The following is a 19,940-nucleotide window of genomic DNA, read 5'->3' as shown; positions in this document are numbered from 1 at the left end:
ATGATTAAAAAATTTAATCAATTAGTTTCTTAAACCCATTTATTAAAAGTGGATCTAATTGGTTTTTGAATTATTTTATAATATAATAAATTTATTTTTGAAATTTAAAAATGAAAATATATGTCCCATTTGTCAATGAAGAGACAAAAAATAGAAGAAAATGAAGAGACAAAAAATAGAAGAAAATGAAATTCACATTTTCATTTAGAATACTAACCTATGACTATGGACTATGGAGTGGAAGTGTCCCCATAAAATAATTTCTCTCTTTTTCCAATAATAAATTAAAAATAAGAAAATAAAAAGAAATCCCTTCATTTTCTCAGAATCCAAATCTAATAAATTTTTAACGCAACACAGCAAAACACTTAATCACTACTACTAGTGTTTCTGTTTGGTCTTCTTCTAAAAGTCTCAAACTCCCTTTTTATTGCCGAGTCCATTGCCCCGTCTCAAAGACTTGTTTCATTTCTCCTCCTCTTTCTCTACAAACAGTTCTTGATTTATGGCCAAAGGCAGTAGTGGACTCTCTCTTAATTCAGATCCTTTTGCTGGTAACAATAACTTCTTTCTTCATCACCCAACTGTGCTTAATTCTTTCCCTGAAGATCACCATCACCGTCATCACAACAAGTGGAAACTCACTTCTCTCATGGATGCCAAGAGGTCTCCTCCTTCAACTATTCAGTTCCCTGTCTGTCTTAATTCTTCTGACTATCAAGAGCCTTCCCAACTGTCTGATGATAAAAGAACGGTCATTGATGAGATGGACTTTTTTGCCGACAAAAAACATGATGTCAAGACCATTGCCATGGCCACCACCAATATTAATAATCACCATGGTGAAAAAGATAATTGTAATGAACCCAACGGATTGGAACTTAATGTAAATGTAAGTAATTTCCTGTTTGATCATTTAGCTGGCTTTTGTTCTAGGAACTTTATTTATTTATTTTGATATTCAATGTTATTGTAGACCGGTTTGAATCTTCTCACTACTAGTGATCAGTCCATGGTGGATGATGGGATATCTTCAAATATGGAAGATAGAAGAGCTAAAAGTGAGGTAAGAAGAAGATGAAACTTTATGTATATCTTATTGGGTTACAGCCTATTCTTTTTCGAGCTCATAACTAATATGATTACTGTACTATTGCTTTTTCTTTCTTAGTACGCTGTTGCTCAAGCTGAACTTGAACGGTTGAACGCGGAGAATCAACGCTTAAGAGACATGTTAAACCAGGTTACAAGCAATTACAGTATTCTGCAGATGCATTTGATTACACTTACCCAACAACAAGATAAAAAATCTGACAACAATGAAGAACAAGGGGAGGAAAAGAAGCAAATTGGAGGTTTTTTAGCGCCAAGGCAATTCATGGATCTTGGTTTGGCTACTAATACAGCAGATAACGATGAGCCTTCGCAGTCTTCGTCGGAAGGAAGGAGTGGTGAGCGTGCGGGGTCTGGAAATAATGAAGAGAATGGTGTTTCATTTGATCAAGATAATAAACAACTTGTTAGAAGAGATGATAGCCTAGATCAAGGTTATGGGGCTAATAAGGTTCCTAAATTTAATCCTTCCTCAAAAAATGTTGATCAAACTGAGGCTACCATGAGGAAGGCACGTGTATCTGTTAGAGCTAGATCGGAGGCTCCCATGGTAAGTGAATTGGATTGAGATAGATCAAGTAATTTGATAACTTTTTCATTTGAAGTTGATTAAAATTTTGTGGGCTTTTAGATCAATGATGGGTGTCAATGGAGAAAGTATGGACAAAAGATGGCGAAGGGAAATCCCTGTCCTCGAGCATATTATCGATGCACCATGGCAGCTGGTTGCCCAGTTAGAAAACAGGTATGTTTTTTCTTTATTACACTTGACATATTGTAAGTCAGTGTCCCAACTTTTGTTTTTTTTTTTTTTGTTTTTTGTTTTGTTTTATTAGGTATGATACACAATAGTCATTTATTTTTCTTTATCCCAGAACGAAAAAATTTGTTGAATTCATTACTGCACCTGAATATATATATATATATATATATCATTTGTTTTGTTGGAAGTTATTCTACTTTTCAAGGTGTTTGATTTTAAGTACCATTACAGACTGGGCAAAAATCAATCAAAATTTGATGCTTTATGCAGGTACAAAGATGTGCTGATGATCGAGCAATTTTGATCACTACATATGAAGGCAATCACAACCATCCCTTGCCACCAGCTGCAATGGCTATGGCATCAACTACATCATCAGCAGCACGACTGCTACTATCGGGTTCAATGTCAAGTGCTGATGGAATAATGGACCCAAATATTTTGGCAAGAACTCTTTTCCCATGCTCCTCTACCATGGCCACAATATCAGCTTCAGCCCCTTTTCCTACTGTGACATTAGACCTTACACAAACTCCCAATCCCTTGCAGCTCCAAAGGTCACCAAACCAAATTAATATTCCATTTCCAAACTCACCTCAGAATTTTGCCAATGCTCCAGTTGCTTCATTGTTGCCTCAAATATTTGGGCAGGCACTTTATAACCAATCAAAATTTTCTGGCCTACAAATGTCTCAAGATATGGACCCTTCTCAATTGGGTCATCAATCAAAATTGCAACCACCAGCATTGCACCAAGGCCAACCAAACTCATCGCTTACTGATACTGTAACTGCCGCCACCGCGGCCATTGCAGCTGATCCCAACTTCACTGCTGCTGTAGCTGCAGCTATCACATCTATCATTAATGGAGGTGCTCACCCAAACAACATTATCAACAATAATTCAATCCCCGCAACAACCACCACAAATAGCAATGCCAATTTTACTCCTAGCAACAGCAATAGTAATGGCAAGTTTTCAAGTGAATTGAAGTAAATTAAGTTGCTCTTGACTCTTTATGATTTCTTTTTCTTTTTTCATTTTTGATTTTTGATTTTTTTTTTTTTCCTTTCTTTGGATGGAAGAAACATAAATTATATATACACGTTCAAGTTCTTTGGTTTTAGAGTAGGATATTAACTATAGGTTTCTTATTCTTGCTTCATTTGAATAATTCCAAATTGTAAGTCCACATTAGATTATAATTGTATGGTCTAGGAAATCAAAAGAAAGAGCTCCATGATTTTCTACCCTTTCTGTTTGTATGTTTGTGTAGATGAAGCCAAAGGAAGGAAGAAAAAGATAAAAGAGTGAAGATGAAATTACGTGTATGACTAAGTGGTTAAAAAAGGGATGGATTTGTTTGACACGTAATGATGGCTAATTCTCACATTTTCTGGAATTTTGCCCCACTCACACATCATATTTATATTTAAAAAAACATTTTCCTATCACTTGATTGTTTGTATTCCATGCACTGCTTTCACTAACTTAATTTATGATCCAAAGTTAAGTCATTTTGAATTTAAAGTTGGAACAAGACTCTTCCCTGTCCATTGCTTCATGGTTCATACCAGTCTCTATCTCTTGCTTGACTTTAGTTTTCTTTTTAGATATTATCCAAGTAGAAAAAATGGTTCAAGCCTCTCATTTCAAAATCATCTTTAATACCATCATCTGAGTCCAATGAAAACATATATATATATATATCATTTTCTCTTATTCACATTTTTTCGTTGAATTTGGCTTGAAATATAAGAAACAAATACAAGTATATCGATCAAAAACTGCATGGAAAATAATCTCATCAATTGCAGGTTTCTAGCATTTGACTTGTAGATATATACATATATAACATCTTTTCTTTAACATAAAATAGTTAGATGCTTTATTGAGGAGTTAAAAAATGAGTGGAGAAACGTTAGTTAGGCCAAATGACAACAAACTTCTAAATTTAATTAATACTTTATTTATTTCTCCAAATTAAGCGTTTGGTTTTTGACTTTTCAGCCGTGGCCTTAAATGTGAAAAGATATTCACCTAAATTACCCCATATGTGGCTGGCCGGTTACAATTCAATTTCATCATATTCATATCAATGCGCAATCATTCATTTAATTACGGGTAAATAAGTTTGTTAATAAATCGAATCCATAAAATCCTTTCTTTTCTTTTTTTTCCAGACATTAATCTGATGAAGTCAGTCAATTTAAATTGAAATCATCAATTCAAATGAATTATATTATAATTTATTAAAATAATTATATCCATATTTAAACTTTGCGTTATTTTTACAAACTTTACACTAAATTTAAAAGAGAGCCTGGGATGGGCGCGGCGTAGGGGGGCGAGTTTCCCGTTCCCCGACCCCTTGATGGGGAATCTCCATCCCCGCCTCGTCTCGCCTCGAACAACAAGGAAAAAAATCCTTGGACTGCATAAATCCATTCAACAATCCAACAATTAAGAAAACTCCGAACAATCAAATGTTTGAAGGAGGCGACGATAGCTAGAATTGACGATAGCCAGCTTTGCTAAAGTTGAAAGGTGAGAAGATAGATTCGTCGAAATCACAACAATTGAAGGTGAAGAGAGATTCATTGATGCTGACCATGACTCAAAAGACAATGACTCGAAAGGCGACGACGATGAAGTAGGATGGTGAGAAGAGAGATTTGAAAAAAATTGCCCAAATCACAAAAAATTGAGAGTGAAATCACGATGGAAAAAGAAGAAGAAGAACCCAGATATTTATATAATAGTTCCAACTTGATCCTTTATATAAATGCCTCAGGTTGGGTTAATGGTGTTAAACAATCCAAAGAAATAAGAAAAAGAGGAGGCTAGGGTTTTATTGATACTACACAATGCAATCAAATACAAAAGAATGATTCAACCTAAATACAAAGAGACTATATATAGGCTAAACAAAGGAAATAATGAAAAGACTTGTCTACCCTTAATAAACAATAAAACAAAATAACCCTATATTTCTTTACATCTCCCCTCAAACTCACGATGCAGCGGCTACAAGCATCGAGAGTTTGTCAACTAGAAAATGAAAACGAGAAATAGAATGCGACTTGCTAAAGAAATCTGTAATCTGCAAAGAAGAAAAAACAAAGGGCAAGGTAACGGTGCCATGCTTAAGATGATGACGAGTAAGGTGACAATTGATCTCAATGTGCTTAGTTCGTTCATGAAAAACCGAGTTGTGAGCAATCTGAATAGAACTCTGGTTGTCACAATACATAGGAGTGGGATGAGAAAGAGAAACTCCCATATCTGCAAGTAACCAACATAACCAAACAATTCCTTTGGTAGTAGATGACATAGCACGATATTCTGCTTCGGTTGAAGATTGAGAAACGATAGATTGTTTCTTACTCTTCCAAGAAATAAGAGAATCACCAAAAAATATACAGAAACCAGTAACATACTTGCGATCTGTGGGATCACTGCCATGATCATCATCAGAGTATGCACGCAGCTCCAAGGAAGATGTGGATGGAAGTAAAAGACTTTGAAAGACTGTACCCCGAAGATATCGCAAAATACGAAGAACAGCTGCCCAATGAATTGTAGTAAGAGAAGCAACAAATTGACTGACAACATGAACAACATATGCAATATCTGGATGAGTAATAGTGAGATATACCAAGCTTCCAACAATAGTACGGTATAAAGTAGGATCTGACAAAGGTAAACCATCAGAAGAATAATACTTTGCGTTAACCTCAATCGGAGTATCTACAGTCTTATTATCAATAAGTCTAGCCCGCTCAAGAATATCTACAACATATTTCGACTGAGAAAGAAGATAACCTCTAGGTGAGTAGGCTACCTCAATACCCAAGAAATATTGTAGAGAACCCAAATCCTTCATTTCAAACTGTCTAGCTAACTCTGTCTTCAAAACTGAAATACCATCAATATCATCACTAGTAATAATCATGTCATCAACATATAAAGACAGAATGATACGACCTGCATCAGTGTACTTAACAAAAAGAGCAGAATCATGACTACTAGAAGCAAATCCAAGGGAAGAGATCACAACAGAAAATTTCTCAAACCAAGCACGAGGTGCTTGTTTAAGACCATATAACGCTTTCTTGAGCTTGCAAACATACCCAGAATCATGTGAAACACCAAGAGGGGGTGCCATATAAACTTCTTCTTGAAGATCTCCATTCAAGAAGACATTTTTAACATCAAGTTGAGAGATATGCCACTGACGAACCGAAGCTACTGCAATAAGAGTACGAATAGTAGTCATTTTTGCAACAAGAGCAAATGTCTCCTGATAATCCATACCATACTGTTGAGAGTACCCTTTTGCAACCAACCTAGCATTATATCGCAGAATTAATCTTGATCTTATACACCTAACGACAACCAACAACAATCTTATCAGGAGGTAGAGGAACCAAATCCCAAGTACCTGTCTTATGCAAAGCATAAAATTTCTCATCCACAGCTCGCTACCAAAGAGGATCGAGAATTGCTTCTTATAGGAAGAGGGCTCAGAGAGACAATGAATAGAAGCTAAAAAGGAAGTAAAATATGAAGAATAACAAGAATAAGCAAAATCTGGTAACTTTGTGGACTTACGAATGCGTATGGATTGACGTAAAGGTGGATCCATAATCTCAGACGGAGCTTGAGGGACCATAGGAGAAGAGGGAGCTTTAGGTGTGCCAGAGAGTAAAGTGTCAGTACCTGCAGAATGATAAGTACGAATTGGTCGAGTATAATTTAAAGGTAACGGGGTAAGAACATGAGAAGGGGTATTTGAAGTACTAGGAACCTAAGACGACAAACTATCAGAATCCTCAGAAAAAGGATCTATACAAATAAGATCAAATCTAGTCAAGTTATGAGTAGTGGATGGAATAGAAAAGAAAGGTATATGCTCAAGAAAAACAACATGACGACATATAAAGTTTCTAAGTAATTGGATCAAAACAACAATACCCCTTTTTACCTTTACCATAACCAAGAAAGACACAAATAGCAGATCGAGAGGACAACTTGTTGCGTTCTACATGAGGACGAAGAACGAAACAAGTACAACCAAAAACTCTAAAGAAAGAATAATCAGGGGTATACCCATACAACTTTTCGAAAGGAGAAAAACCTGAAATATGAGAAGATGGAATTGTATTAATCAAACCTACAACAGTAAGAGCAGCTTCACCCCAAAACACACTAGGAATAGAAGCAGACAACAAGAGAGAACAAGCAGTTTCAACAACGTGCCTATGTTTTCTTTCAACAACACCATTTGCTCAAGAGTATCTGTACACGAAGTTTGATGAACAGTTCCATCTAAGGTAAGCAACTCACAAAATTTATTAGAAGTGTATTCCCCACCCAAATCACACCTAAAACATTTGATAACGGCAGAATGTTGAGTTTTGACAAGAGCTCGAAAGGTTGTATATATCTCAAAGAATTCAGAATGATGTTTCATTAAATAAACCCAACAACAACGAGTATGATCATCAATAAAAGAAACATAATATCGAGACCCTCCTTTTGTGGCAATAGGAGAAGGTCCTCATACATCATAATGAATCAAATCAAATGGAGAAGAAGAAACATAAATACTTCGATTAAAAGGTAAAGTTGAAAATTTTGCCAGTTTACATCCACTACAATCAGAAATATCACAAGTTTGAAAATTTCCTGAAGCCCCTATGAAGGCCAAAAATCTCAAACGAGAAGACGAAACATGACCTAAACGAGAATGTCATAAATAAAAACTAGAAGAAGAAGAAGGACTCAAACGAAAAGAAGACAAATCAACACTAGTAGCAACAGTAATTGACACTTTTAACTCATCCAAAATATATAGTCCCCCCTTCCTACGGCCTGTCCCAATCAGCTTCTAAGACTACAGATCCTGCACATAACAAGAAGAAGAGGAAAATGTGACTAAATTACCAGAATCACATAACTGACCAACAGAAGCGAGATTTAATGTGAGTTTCGGAATATGATAAACATTAGGGAGAGATAAGTGAGGTGTGACAACAGAACCAACACCTGCTAAAGGCATAGGAGTGCCATTAGTAGTTATGACAGGAATAGAAGACGAAGGAGACACAGAAGCAAAAGATGAAGAATCTGGAGACATGTGATGTGAAGCACTAGAATCCAAGACCCATACAGAATGTGACGTACCTGAAGAACTATGAGGGAACTAACCTACGGAAGAAGAAGTAGACATAGCTTGTGGCTGTAAGGAGACAAACTTCTGAAATTGCTCAACCAGGGTACTAGGATCGGTGAAAGGACCTAATGAAACTACTATTGCAGTATTAGACTGTGGTGGTTTGTAACCCTGAGGTAGTCTATGAGCATTAGATTGTGTCTGGTTGCCAGGCTTCCAAGCTTAAGATTGCTGCTACGATTGATTTTGCTATCTCAACTTAGGACACTAAGCCTTCCAATGACCTTCCTACTTACAGAAACTGCACTCGTCGAAGGCAACCCTTATGTAAGGCTTATTTTGATTATTAAAGAGTGGCTTAGAAGGTAATGCTAACACAGAAGGATTAGAAGTAGAAAGAATTCTCTTTTCAGAATAAGACTTAAGCCGTGTTTCTTCAGCCAAAAACTCACTGACAACTGAGTCAACAGAAGGAAGTGGAGAACAATGCAAAATTGAACCTCGAAGTCCTTCAAAATCACTGCGAAGTGCCATTAAAAATTGTACCAACCGTTGCTGCTCTCTACGAGCAATATAAGCACCACTTGTAAGAGTCAATTGATCCCACAGATCTGTCATAGCAGAATAAAACTCCTGAATACTCATATTCTTTTGCTGAATAGCTCGTATGTCATTCTCCAATTGATTCTGCGTTGCAAAATTTGATTGAGTAAATAACCTTTGCAGATGATCCCAAACCTCTTTTGATGTCTCATACTTCACCAATTGTATACCTATGGAATGCTCAACAGAATTGTTAATCCAAGTAATAATTTTTGCATTGTCTGCTTCCCAGGCATCTATCAAAGCAGCATAACCCTCATCAATATTTCTAGGTTTCACAAAAGTTCCACTAACATATCCCCACATCTTTTTACCCTTAAGAAAATTTCTCATCACATAACTCCAATACGAATAATTCTTTCCATCTAACCTCACACTCACAGACTGAAGCAAATCGTCTCTTTTAGTAGCCATAATAAAAAAACAAAGAAAACCACAACGCAAAAGAAAGGAAAGCGAAATACCAGACTGCAGAAATTGAACGAATACCCTCCCGAAATTGTACGGTCACTCAAAAAAAAAAAATTCAAATAAAACTTGGCTCGTAAGCTGTGTGTAAGATGAAACCTCGTCCTATGAAACTTGGCTCTGATACCATGCTAAACAATTCAAAGAAATAAGAAAAAGAGGAGGCTAGGGTTTCATTGATACTGCACAATGCAATCAAATACAAAAGGATGATTTAACCTAAATACAAAGAGACTATATATAGGCTAAACAAAGGAAATAATGAAAAGACTATTCTACCCTTAATAAACAATAAAACAAAATAACCCTATATTTCTAAACAAACAGGACTGGGCAGGGGGAAGACATCTCCCCTTATCTCCGTCTCGTCCTCGAGGAGGAGGAATTTTTTGGTCCCCGTTCCCATTAGGGGAAGGGCGGATCCTCAAAAAACCAGGGAAAAAACCCATCTCATTAAGAGATTTTCGCAATTTGTTTAGCAAATCATTGTTAAATTATGCGTAAATTGAATATATTTCTAAAAACTAAGTGCATCTTTCATATAAATAAAACATCTCCAATGGTGCTCTTTATTTTAAAGAGCATATTTCACATAAATTAATTTCTAAATATAAAGAATAAAATTTGTATTCAAATCCAATGGATTCTTAAAATTAGACTTAATAAATAGGAGAGAGACTTCATAGGAAAGATAATTAATAATAAAATGTATAAAAACTTGCAATTTATTAAACAAAAATGGGATAGAGAGTGAAATTTGACTCTCTAAATGTAGAGAGTTAAACTCATTCTTTAATTTATATTTAAAGAATAAATAGTCTATTGAACTCTTAATTTTATGAACGAACTCTTTATAATAAAGAGTTTGAATCGTATAGATGCTTTTAAAGCATCTTCAAAAGACTCTTTATACGAACCAAACTCTTTATTATAAAGAGTTTATCCATAAAAACAAGAGTCCACTAGACTCTTTATCTTTAAAATATAAATTAGAGAGTGAGTTTGACTCTCCATATTTAGAGAGTCAAATTTCACTCTCTATCCTAATTTTAATTAATAAACTACAAGTTCCTATGCATTTTATTTATTAATTCTCTATTTCTTAAAAATAAAGAGCATCTTCATTAACTTTAAAGGGGCGTTTGGTTCAGGAATGTTGGATTACTGGAAAGATAGATTACCTTAGAAGATTACTAGGAATCTTTAGAAAAATGTGTTTGGTTAGTTGGTGGGTATGTTATATTAATATGTTTGGTTATAGGGAATAAATTGGTGGGTATGTTATTTAAATTACCAAATTGTCCCCTTTTCAAATATTAATATAATATTATTTTTATTATTAATTTTTGAATAATTTCTTTTAACCCCTAATATTTTAGATTTAGTTAAAACACCCCCGCTTATATAAAACTTTAATTTATTACGAAATCACCCCCACCACCTGCCCCGCCTGCCGCCACCGCAGACCACCGCCGGAAGTCTCCGAAAGTCCCCATCAACAGCTGAGCGTGACCAAGAGGCTTCGATATGGTCGTTTTCGGCCATATTGATGGCGGAAAACGGCCATATCAGGCCAGATCTGGACGAGATATGGCCGTTAGAGGCCAGATCTGGCATGATATGGCCGTTTTTTGCCATCAATATGGCCAGAAACGGCCATATCGAAGGCTCCCAGAGTCTCCCACCGAATCTCGTTCTTTTTTAGGGACTCCGGTGATTTTTCGGCGGCGGGCCAACCATATGTCGACAGTGGTGGCTAGGTGGCAATGGTGGTGGTGGCTGGGTGGCAGTAGTGGTCTATAAATTATTTTAAATATAAGGGCATTATTGTCCAAAATTTTAATTAAACAAGGGTAAAATTGAAATAGGATATTAATGTAAATTTGTTTTAAAGTAGGGGTATTATTGTCTAAATTTTTTATTAATAAGGGATAAAATTGTAACAAAAAAGGATAACCCTAGTAATTTCAGAATACCTAAGAAAATTGAGGTAATCAGATTACTTCTGATATTACCAATAGTAACCACTATTGGTATTTGAATATTATCGGTATCTTATATTACTTGACAACCAAACATGGTAATCAAGTAATATAAGATGACATTACCCGAGTAATCTCATATAACTTTCAACCAAACGCCCCCTAAAGAGTCTATTGAATTTGAATAAAAATTGTGTTATTTATATTTTAAAATTAATGAAGATACTCTTTATTTATATGAAAGACGCTCTTCAAAATAAAGAGTACCATTAGAGATGCTCTTAAAAGAATAGATTTGATGGGGGCAAATAAGGGGCATATGAGACACCACGTGTAGAAAACGTGAAATCTTGGTTTTTTGGTTCAGGCAAGGAGAGAACAAGGCCCAATAAAACTAATAGGCCTCCAAATTCGTCAATGGCCGAAACCGTTATTAGAGATTTATTATATTTAGCCCTTACCTATTATTTCAATCAAAGCTTTTATTAGACCTTTAACTACGTATTCCTAACTTTATATGGTCCTCCCTCTAATAATTTTATACCAATCTTGATCTTATTTAATTCTCTTTATAAGTGCACATTACATTAAATTATTAAATTTGAAATAGGTAAAAACATATTCTACGTCAAAACACAAAATCCACTTTTAAATTACAATGGATCTATTACTGGGCCCATATTCTTTGGATTAAGAATAGGCCCACTCCCGGTGCTTCCTCATCACTAATTCTGGGCCCAAAAGCGAATCCAACGGCTGACTGTCTTTCTACTTGAGAAAGTGGACTGCTAGATGAGCTAACGAGACTGGCAGCAACATCTACTATCCTTACTCACTGCCAGCATGTCACAATCTCATTGCGCCACGTTATCAAAACGATGATCCACTAGAAGCCATAACCCTCAACACCCTCGGATGAAACATTTAAACTCCAATCAACGGTCAAAAACACTAGAGAACACCACCCTTCTTTCTCGTCCTTTTGTCGTCTGACTTCGTTCCTCGGGTCCGTAAATTCACCCTCTTCGCTTTGTCTGCTCTTTCATCAACACGCAGGTAATTAAACTGAAAACCTATTTTTAAATTATATATTCTTTTAATTAATAGGTATGTTCATTTAACTGTTGCCTTTATATTATCGATCGGTTAGTTTTGTGTTGCTTAGGACTGTAAACTTTGTTTGGTTGACTGAGAAAACTCCAGAAAATATAATCGATTTCTATTTGTGGCTCCTGTTTCCGGTTTCATTTAGCATGTGTTGAAAATCGTATATGGTAACTGATAATTTGTTTACTTTTAATTTTGCTACTAGTAGTTTCATCTGCACGTTACGTGTCAGCTTAAGATTATGATGGATTATTTAAATTATTTGTTAACCTAAGTTCAAGGTTTAAATTCATATTTATGGTGGTCTTATTTTCTGAATAGTTTGTTTGGTTCCTCAGAATATGGAGGAAAAGAAAACACTGAGTTTTGGATGTAGTGTATTGAGCTGCGTAATTGTATTAAGTCCTAACAATTCAAAATCAGGTTTTCTTAGAGTGTTTAACAAGAGTTCATGTTAAGTAGATGAAGTATACTGTAGATGAAACCAGAGTTACTTATTGTATTCGATGTAACGGGAAACTTGGTAAATCCTATAGGAAAGGTTGAGAGATTGTTTGGTATCAAAAGAAAAAAAAAAATGATGTAGTCATACTTTTGTCTTTTTGCAAACCTGCAGTACCGAATTTCCCCTATGTATCTGTGCTCTTTATATGTTAATACTACCCTAATTACTTACTGTTTGTCCCAATCTCCTTTTTCCAAATAAATGAAGTTTGTGTAATAATTTATCATGATTTTTCTCAAGTTGGCTTCTGTTGATGATTTATAAGCTAACAATGGCGTATGTTTGGATTTCACAGTTGTCAACATGGGAACCAAATTAGACCCATTTGGGTTGCTTTTCTCCTTTTGCTCCTCTTGTCCCCTACTGTGTTTTCTTCGCCCATGATGGTTTGATCGAATTGGGCTGAAAAAGAGAAAGTGGATCAATCAACAGGTTTGTTGGACAGACGGACTCAAGGAAAGGGAAACAGCAAGGGTACCTGTCAGAAATATCATCTCCATGTAATCTCAGAGACTCTGACACCGATATTTGCACTTAAGAACTATATGGATGCACAATATTTTGGTGTATTGGCATTGGTACTCCTTCCCAAACATTCACTGTGATATTTGACACGGGAAGTTCTAATCTTTGGGTGCCCTCTTCAAAGTGTTACTTTTCAGTGAGTCTCTTTAACCTTCTCACTTGAGTTATTCAAGAATCTTTATTCAGTGGAATTTTACTGCTGTTGTTTGGATGGAGAAAATATATAATTTTTCATTTTGATGTAGGTTTCTTGCTACTTCCACTCCAAGTATAAGTCCAGCCAGTCAAGCACCTATGAAAAAAATGGTACGATCCTTATTCCTGGTTCAAGGAATTTGCTTTTTCATTCACAACCACACCCCCACGGCTCCCTCCCCCCTTCACTTTGTCCATAGTCAAATTTATTCTGATAATTGGGTGTGCTCTTGTGAATCACCCCTTGACTCTGGATGATGCATGGGACATTTTCATAATAGCACATGAAAATAGTTTTCACCAACTGTTTGTTTACAGCTGTATAAGTAATAAGCCATATTTTATTTATTTATACATTTCAAGCTCTTAATCATATTTCCCCAGTAGTAATTTGTTTGTGCATGTCGATGTAGCTATTCTAATAGAAAATGCTTACAATGTTTATACATTAATATCTAGACAAATACGATTATCAATATATTGCGTATACTGGCATGGATATCATGTATTGGTACTGAAAGGCGATTATTTCTTCAGCTTTGATGGCTATAGATTTGACAAACAAAAAAATGGTTAAACCTTCTCATACTAGAATTGCTTTTATTATAAAATAAACTGCAGACTGTAAAACAAAAGAATTATCAGTGGTGTAATTTGGAAAGAAAATTCATGAACCCTCTGCAAGTTTCTTTTGATTTTATGGCTGAAAATTGCTAGAGATTATTCATGTTTTCATAATTCCAACAGGGACAACGGCTGCAATCCAATATGGTACTGGGGCAATTTCTGGTTTCTTTAGCCAGGATAATGTCAAAGTTGGTGATCTTATTGTTAAGAATCAGGTAAATTTGGCAAGCTGCAGACCTTTTGGTCATAGTTCAATCTACTATTTTGAGTTTGCTAATGCTATTCACCTTTAGGATTTCATTGAGCAACCAAAGAAGCTAGCATCACATTCTTGGCAGCCAAGTTTGATGTATAATTGGGCTTGGATTTCAAGAATCTCAGTTGGAAAAGCTGTCCTGTTTGTGGTCAGTGCATGTCAGTTGTTTCACTGTGATTTGCTTAACGAATCTTAGATTAATACAATGGGAGGTGCTCAGTTTATTAATTGACTTAAATTTCTTTTTAACGAGCTTTTTTCTTTCGGTTTGTAAGTTGTATCTAACAATTGTTTTGGGTTAGGACTATACTAATTTTAAGTTTGTAATTTCTGCGAATTCTTATAGGTATATATGGTCGATCAAGGCCTTGTTAAGAACCTTTTTTTTTTTTCATTTTGGTTAAACCGTAATATTGATGGAAAGAAGGTGGAGAAATTGTGTTTGGTGGGGTTGATTCTAATCATTACAAGGGTGCACACATATGTTCCCGTGACCCAGAAAGGCTACTGGCAGTTTGAAATGGGCGATGTTTTAATTGATGGTGAACAACTGGTAATTATACATGTTCTTATATTCCTTTATTTTTGCTTCCTTATAGCAGTGCTTGATATGGATTGAAAGATGATCATACCACTTTCAGGATATTGTTCTGATGGTTGTAAGGCAATTGCTGATTCTGGAACCTCTCTGTTGGCTGGTCCAACGGTATGTATTGTTAACCCTCATTATCTTTGTTGACTGGTCCAATTGTAGGTATTGCTTACCCCCATAATCTTTGTTGGGTTGTCCAACAGTAGGTATTGTTAACCTCCATAGTCTTTTCTTTCCTTTTTCCTTTCTGTCAGGCTGTGACATGATTGTCAATACACTTTGATATGAAGTTTTTATTAATACTGATATAATGGAGTTATAAATTCATCCTTTGTTCTTACTCTTTAAGTTATCATTTAATTGTCAATGAACATACGCATATCCTCAAGTTTTGAATAGCTATGATTTAGAAGTTTTTCCTTCTTAGATAATACACAGTTCTTTTTCTAGTCATGTTGTGAAGGGTACCTACTGGAATTTTGTCCTATAAAAAGAATGTGTTGGGTTTTGAAGTCAGTGTCTGATACATTGTCACCTGTAAAAAGTATTATGCTGTTGAGAATTTAAAAACCTTTGTGTATTTTTCATAAAATTGAATTCCTTCTGCCTGAGAAGATTGATATTGTTATTTGACTTTGAATTTTTAGACTGTCATTACACAAATTAATCATGCCTTGGAGCTTCTGTGTTATAAGTCAAGAATGCAAGACAATGATTGATCAATATGGAAAAACCATATTGGAAATGCTGATAGCTCAGGTAAATCTGATGCTTGGTTTCATTATCCTTTTGCAACCTTTTAACATTTCCAATCTTCCATTTAGGAAAATTTTAGCTTAGATTGCATGCTACGTCCGTTTTGTTATCTGCCCACCTTTTTAATTAAATTCTTTTGATGAGTTGAAGGGTGTTTTATCGCTGTTTTTTATAGACACAACCACAAAAGATCTGCTCTCAAATGGTTCTTTGCACTTTTGATGGCACTCGAGGTGTTAGGTCAGTCTCACCCCTATTTAATATAGTTATATATTTTTACCCTTGTTGGTGATGATTTTTCTATTTCTGGAACTACTATGTTACATCTGTTATTCTGTACATTAATTCAACTATGTTTACAGTATGGGCATTGGAGCGTGTAGATAAGAGCACAACAAGTCATCTGATGCTGTGCAGGACACTATGTGTACTGCTTGTGAGATGGCAGTAGTGTGGATGCAGAACCAGCTCAGGAGAAATAAGACAGAAGAACAAATCTTGGATTACGTGAATCAGGTATATTAGCCTTCTTATTCACATTCAGGGGAAAAGTGGCCTTGCTTCAAGCTCATGCCATAGATTATATTGCAGCTTTGTGACCGACTGCCCAGTCCAAATGGAGAATCGGCTGTTGAGTGTAGCAGTCTATCTTCCAGCCCAATGTGTCATTCACCATTGGTGGTAAAGTGTTTCACCTTTCACCAATCAGGTATGGTGTTCTGCTGAATTTAAGGCATTGGAATTATAAATATTGAATAGTCATGATTGCAATGCTACTCATAAGTCTATTATCTGTCACTTGATTATCCAGTGTTAAGCTTAAATGTTACATGTTTAATTGCAGATGAAGATCTTGGATTTTTTTGGTTTGTTGCATCTTTGTTTTTTAGAGCTTTGCTTGATGCAATTTCGTAAATATAGTAAGATACCTGATCATGTGTATATGACCTATATATTATATTTTATAGTATCTGTAGTTGAATTGTGTCATTAATGTACAGTGAGCATATATTTTGTTATCTTGAGTGAATGTTAATTAGGAGAATGTCAGAGAGCTTGAAACTCCTAATAAAGTGGTCAAAAATAGATATATGTTCTGAGAGAAAGAGGAATTTGGAAAGAGAGGAGGTGCATGCGATTATCTGGGTTTGAATGTTAATGCTTAAAATTTAAGTTGTGATAAATGAATAAAATGGTATTTGAGGAAGAAACTAAAGTGACTTGATTGAGGTGGATGACAATATTTAGAAATTAATTTTATTTACCGTCTCTGCAGTGCTGTATGCAATTATTATTTACATAATACTGATGGTTTCTTCTTCAATGTTTTTTCTGGATGGTGATGTCATGAATCAGTATGTTCTTAAAGTGGGAGAGGGAGTAGCAGCACAATGTATCAGTGGATTTATTGCTTTAGATGTCGCCCCACCTCGTGGTCCTCTCTGGTATTTTTCTTTCTCCTATTTGTTGTTACAGCATACTGTTACTTCATCTTTTATAGTAACTAGAATAAACTACAGCTGATAAAAACTTAACAATATTTTTTGGGCACTTAGTTTCACTTTATTGAGTTGGAAATTAAGATTTTCGCCTTGTATTAGTGGAGCATGTTAAGGACATAAAATGAATGTTGCTGGGTTGATGCAGGATATTGGGAGATATTTTCATGGGTCGATATCACACTGTATTTAATTACGGGGACTTGACAGTTGGATTTGCTGAAGCGGCTTAATGAAATCCACAATTCTTCTTCCCTATATGACTTGTGTCTCCGTATCATATCAGTTTGTAACATAAATTATACATCATGTTCTTACAGGAGAAGCTTTCCATATGCCGTCTAAACTAAACTTTGTATTTGTGAATACGTGTTAGACTGATGAAATTACTAGTCTTATTTTCACTTCCACTTAATATAATTCGGTTCCTACAACTTGTTGGCTTTCATTCAATAGGAATTGTTCGTGTTTTCATGTTCTTATTGTTGTATAATATTCAACTCTTGTTTGATTTGTAATCAGTAGCAGTATCAAAGCAAATTATTAGCATGTGAAGAAAATAAATAATTTTACTATAATCAGTTAACTTAGGGTCAAGCTATTTAAACATAATAGTTCTTATTATGCTATGCACTTTTTTTTTATAACCAGAATGTTTGAGTTAATTTATGCGTACTTTAACGAAATGAAGAGAGTAAATCTTTTTGATTAATAAGCTATCTCTTTGGAGTTGTGTTATGCACTTTTGTTTTTACACGTTGAAGATAACGATGGTTATCTCATCAACTAATAAATTATTGAGCAATTGTATATTTATGGTTAGTAAATAATATTGAATTCTTCAAAGTTATAAATTAACATATTTTATTTGTAGATAAACTTGTGAATTATAAGAAAGTAAATAAAACATTTTAATTACTTACATGATTGATATATGAATATGACGACCAAAATGGGAAAATCTTGGTTCTAGAAGGAATTACAAAAACATAGAAGATACACGTGTGTAAAAAATAATAATTAAAAAGGTCGGCCTTTAGCATTTGTAACGTTCAAAGCAAGCATTAAAACGCGGGCTTACAACAACCTTATCATTGCAAAGGAACGCTACACTTGCACTCCTTTCTTTTCTTTTTGGCTATAAATCTCCTAAACCTTCTCATCATCAAAACAAACAAATAAATAAATAAATACAATTGTAAAGAGAAGAGCGAAACATTTTATGAGTGGGTGGTCGAAAAATCATCTACTTTTTGGACCACCCACTGATAAAATGTTGTTTTCCTCTTCTCTCTAGAATTGTATTTATTTCTTATTATTTTTTCAATAAACAAAAATAAGATTTTCTTTTAAAAAAAAAAAAACCAAAAATAGGTAGATTATCTTTATCATAATTTAATAAGAGATATTGAATTAGATATCATAATTAAAATAATATAGTTTATCGATCATATTATTATTCACATAGCATATGAATCATATGGTATATATGGGTTTAACAACATGCATTAAAAAAAAAAAAAAAAAAAAAAGACCCACCATCTCAGCAATTATTTATTAATAAAAAACTGATAATATATTAATATTAGTTATAAGAGTACCTAATTTTGGAGGTACTCACTTGCACTAAAAGCATGTAAACGTTACCAATTTCATAGCCACATGCATAATGATATCCACACCGTTCCACGTATAAAAAACGTGCTCACCGATTTTGAATAAACACGTGTTACCTCATTCTGCTTTCAACTATAACTATAGTGTATAGATATAGATAAAAAAGAATGGGCCCCACTTACTTACGTCTCATAAATACGCAAAGGCTTACACAACAATATAATTAATAATAAGAAGAAGAAGAATACACGTGAGTTGCGTGTGAGTAAAGCCTCTTCTGTTCTATTCTCACTTGATGATTTAATTTAAAAGGCAAAGGCGAAGGCAACGGCTATCTTATATTATAAGCCACGCATAATATGAAAAGCAAATTGGTCCAACGAACTGAACTGTAAACAAAATATGATACAGACAAGCAGTTAGTGTAATGGAAACAAGATTCTTTAATGCATGGGTTTTACTGTTTAACAACTAAACCCCACCCAACCTCACCTCACCTCATTGCTTCGGTTTTCGCATAATTAGTTATACCTTCTTTTAACTCCTTTTCTTTGGATTTGCTGGTTGATTCCCTCTTAGCTTCTTCTTAATTTCTCCTCCATACCAACCGCACCTTCCCATCTGCCTGACTACTACATGTGTTTGTTATTATTATTTTCTACCGAAATTCAATCCCGTTAAAATTAATTAATCTAATTAAGTTGCTTTTATATTCCCGATGGATCAAGGATTTTTTTAAAGTGCACTTTTAATGGAAATGATTGCATCTTTTATTCGCCAAGTGGGTCAATTACATAATTAATAGGATTGACTAATGTATATTCATTACTTACTGACGTCCAATATATATATATATATATATGATTACTTTACTTGGAGTACAAATTTCCTCCAATTAAGTTTGATTGATTAAGAAACAATTAGGGTTTGAAATATTACACGCCGTTCCCTGCGTCGACGTTCTAGAAAAAAGTGGGCAGGTTTGGTGTGTAGCATAATCCTCGAATTTGATCCAATTATTCTCCAAAACTCTTTTATTACCAAACTCTAATGTGATAACGTTGAATTATAACAGTTGAATCAAATATGATTAATTATAAAATGCCATTGAAAAGGAAACTGGAAATTTGTTACTATAACATAAGAAAACAACG

General features: G+C 34.7%; 1 protein-coding gene and 1 pseudogene across 1 annotated transcript; both read left to right on the top strand.

Annotated features, from left to right (window-relative positions):
- Positions 1–346: 346 nt before the first annotated feature.
- Positions 347–3,002, top strand: LOC116127612 (probable WRKY transcription factor 31). The gene is made up of 5 exons (XM_031413252.1): positions 347–892; positions 977–1,066; positions 1,172–1,663; positions 1,745–1,858; positions 2,147–3,002. Exons 1-5 carry the CDS (start codon positions 506–508, stop codon positions 2,870–2,872), a joined length of 1,809 nt encoding a protein of 602 aa, XP_031269112.1. The 5' UTR covers positions 347–505; the 3' UTR covers positions 2,873–3,002.
- Positions 3,003–12,997: 9,995 nt separating this feature from the next.
- Positions 12,998–17,603, top strand: LOC116127586 (annotated as a pseudogene).
- Positions 17,604–19,940: the final 2,337 nt, after the last annotated feature.

This window comes from Pistacia vera, unplaced genomic scaffold (assembly GCF_008641045.1).
Source record: "Pistacia vera cultivar Batoury unplaced genomic scaffold, PisVer_v2 Contig192, whole genome shotgun sequence".
Classification (NCBI taxonomy): domain Eukaryota; kingdom Viridiplantae; phylum Streptophyta; class Magnoliopsida; order Sapindales; family Anacardiaceae; genus Pistacia; species Pistacia vera.
This window is presented reverse-complemented; position numbering and strand designations above follow the sequence as displayed.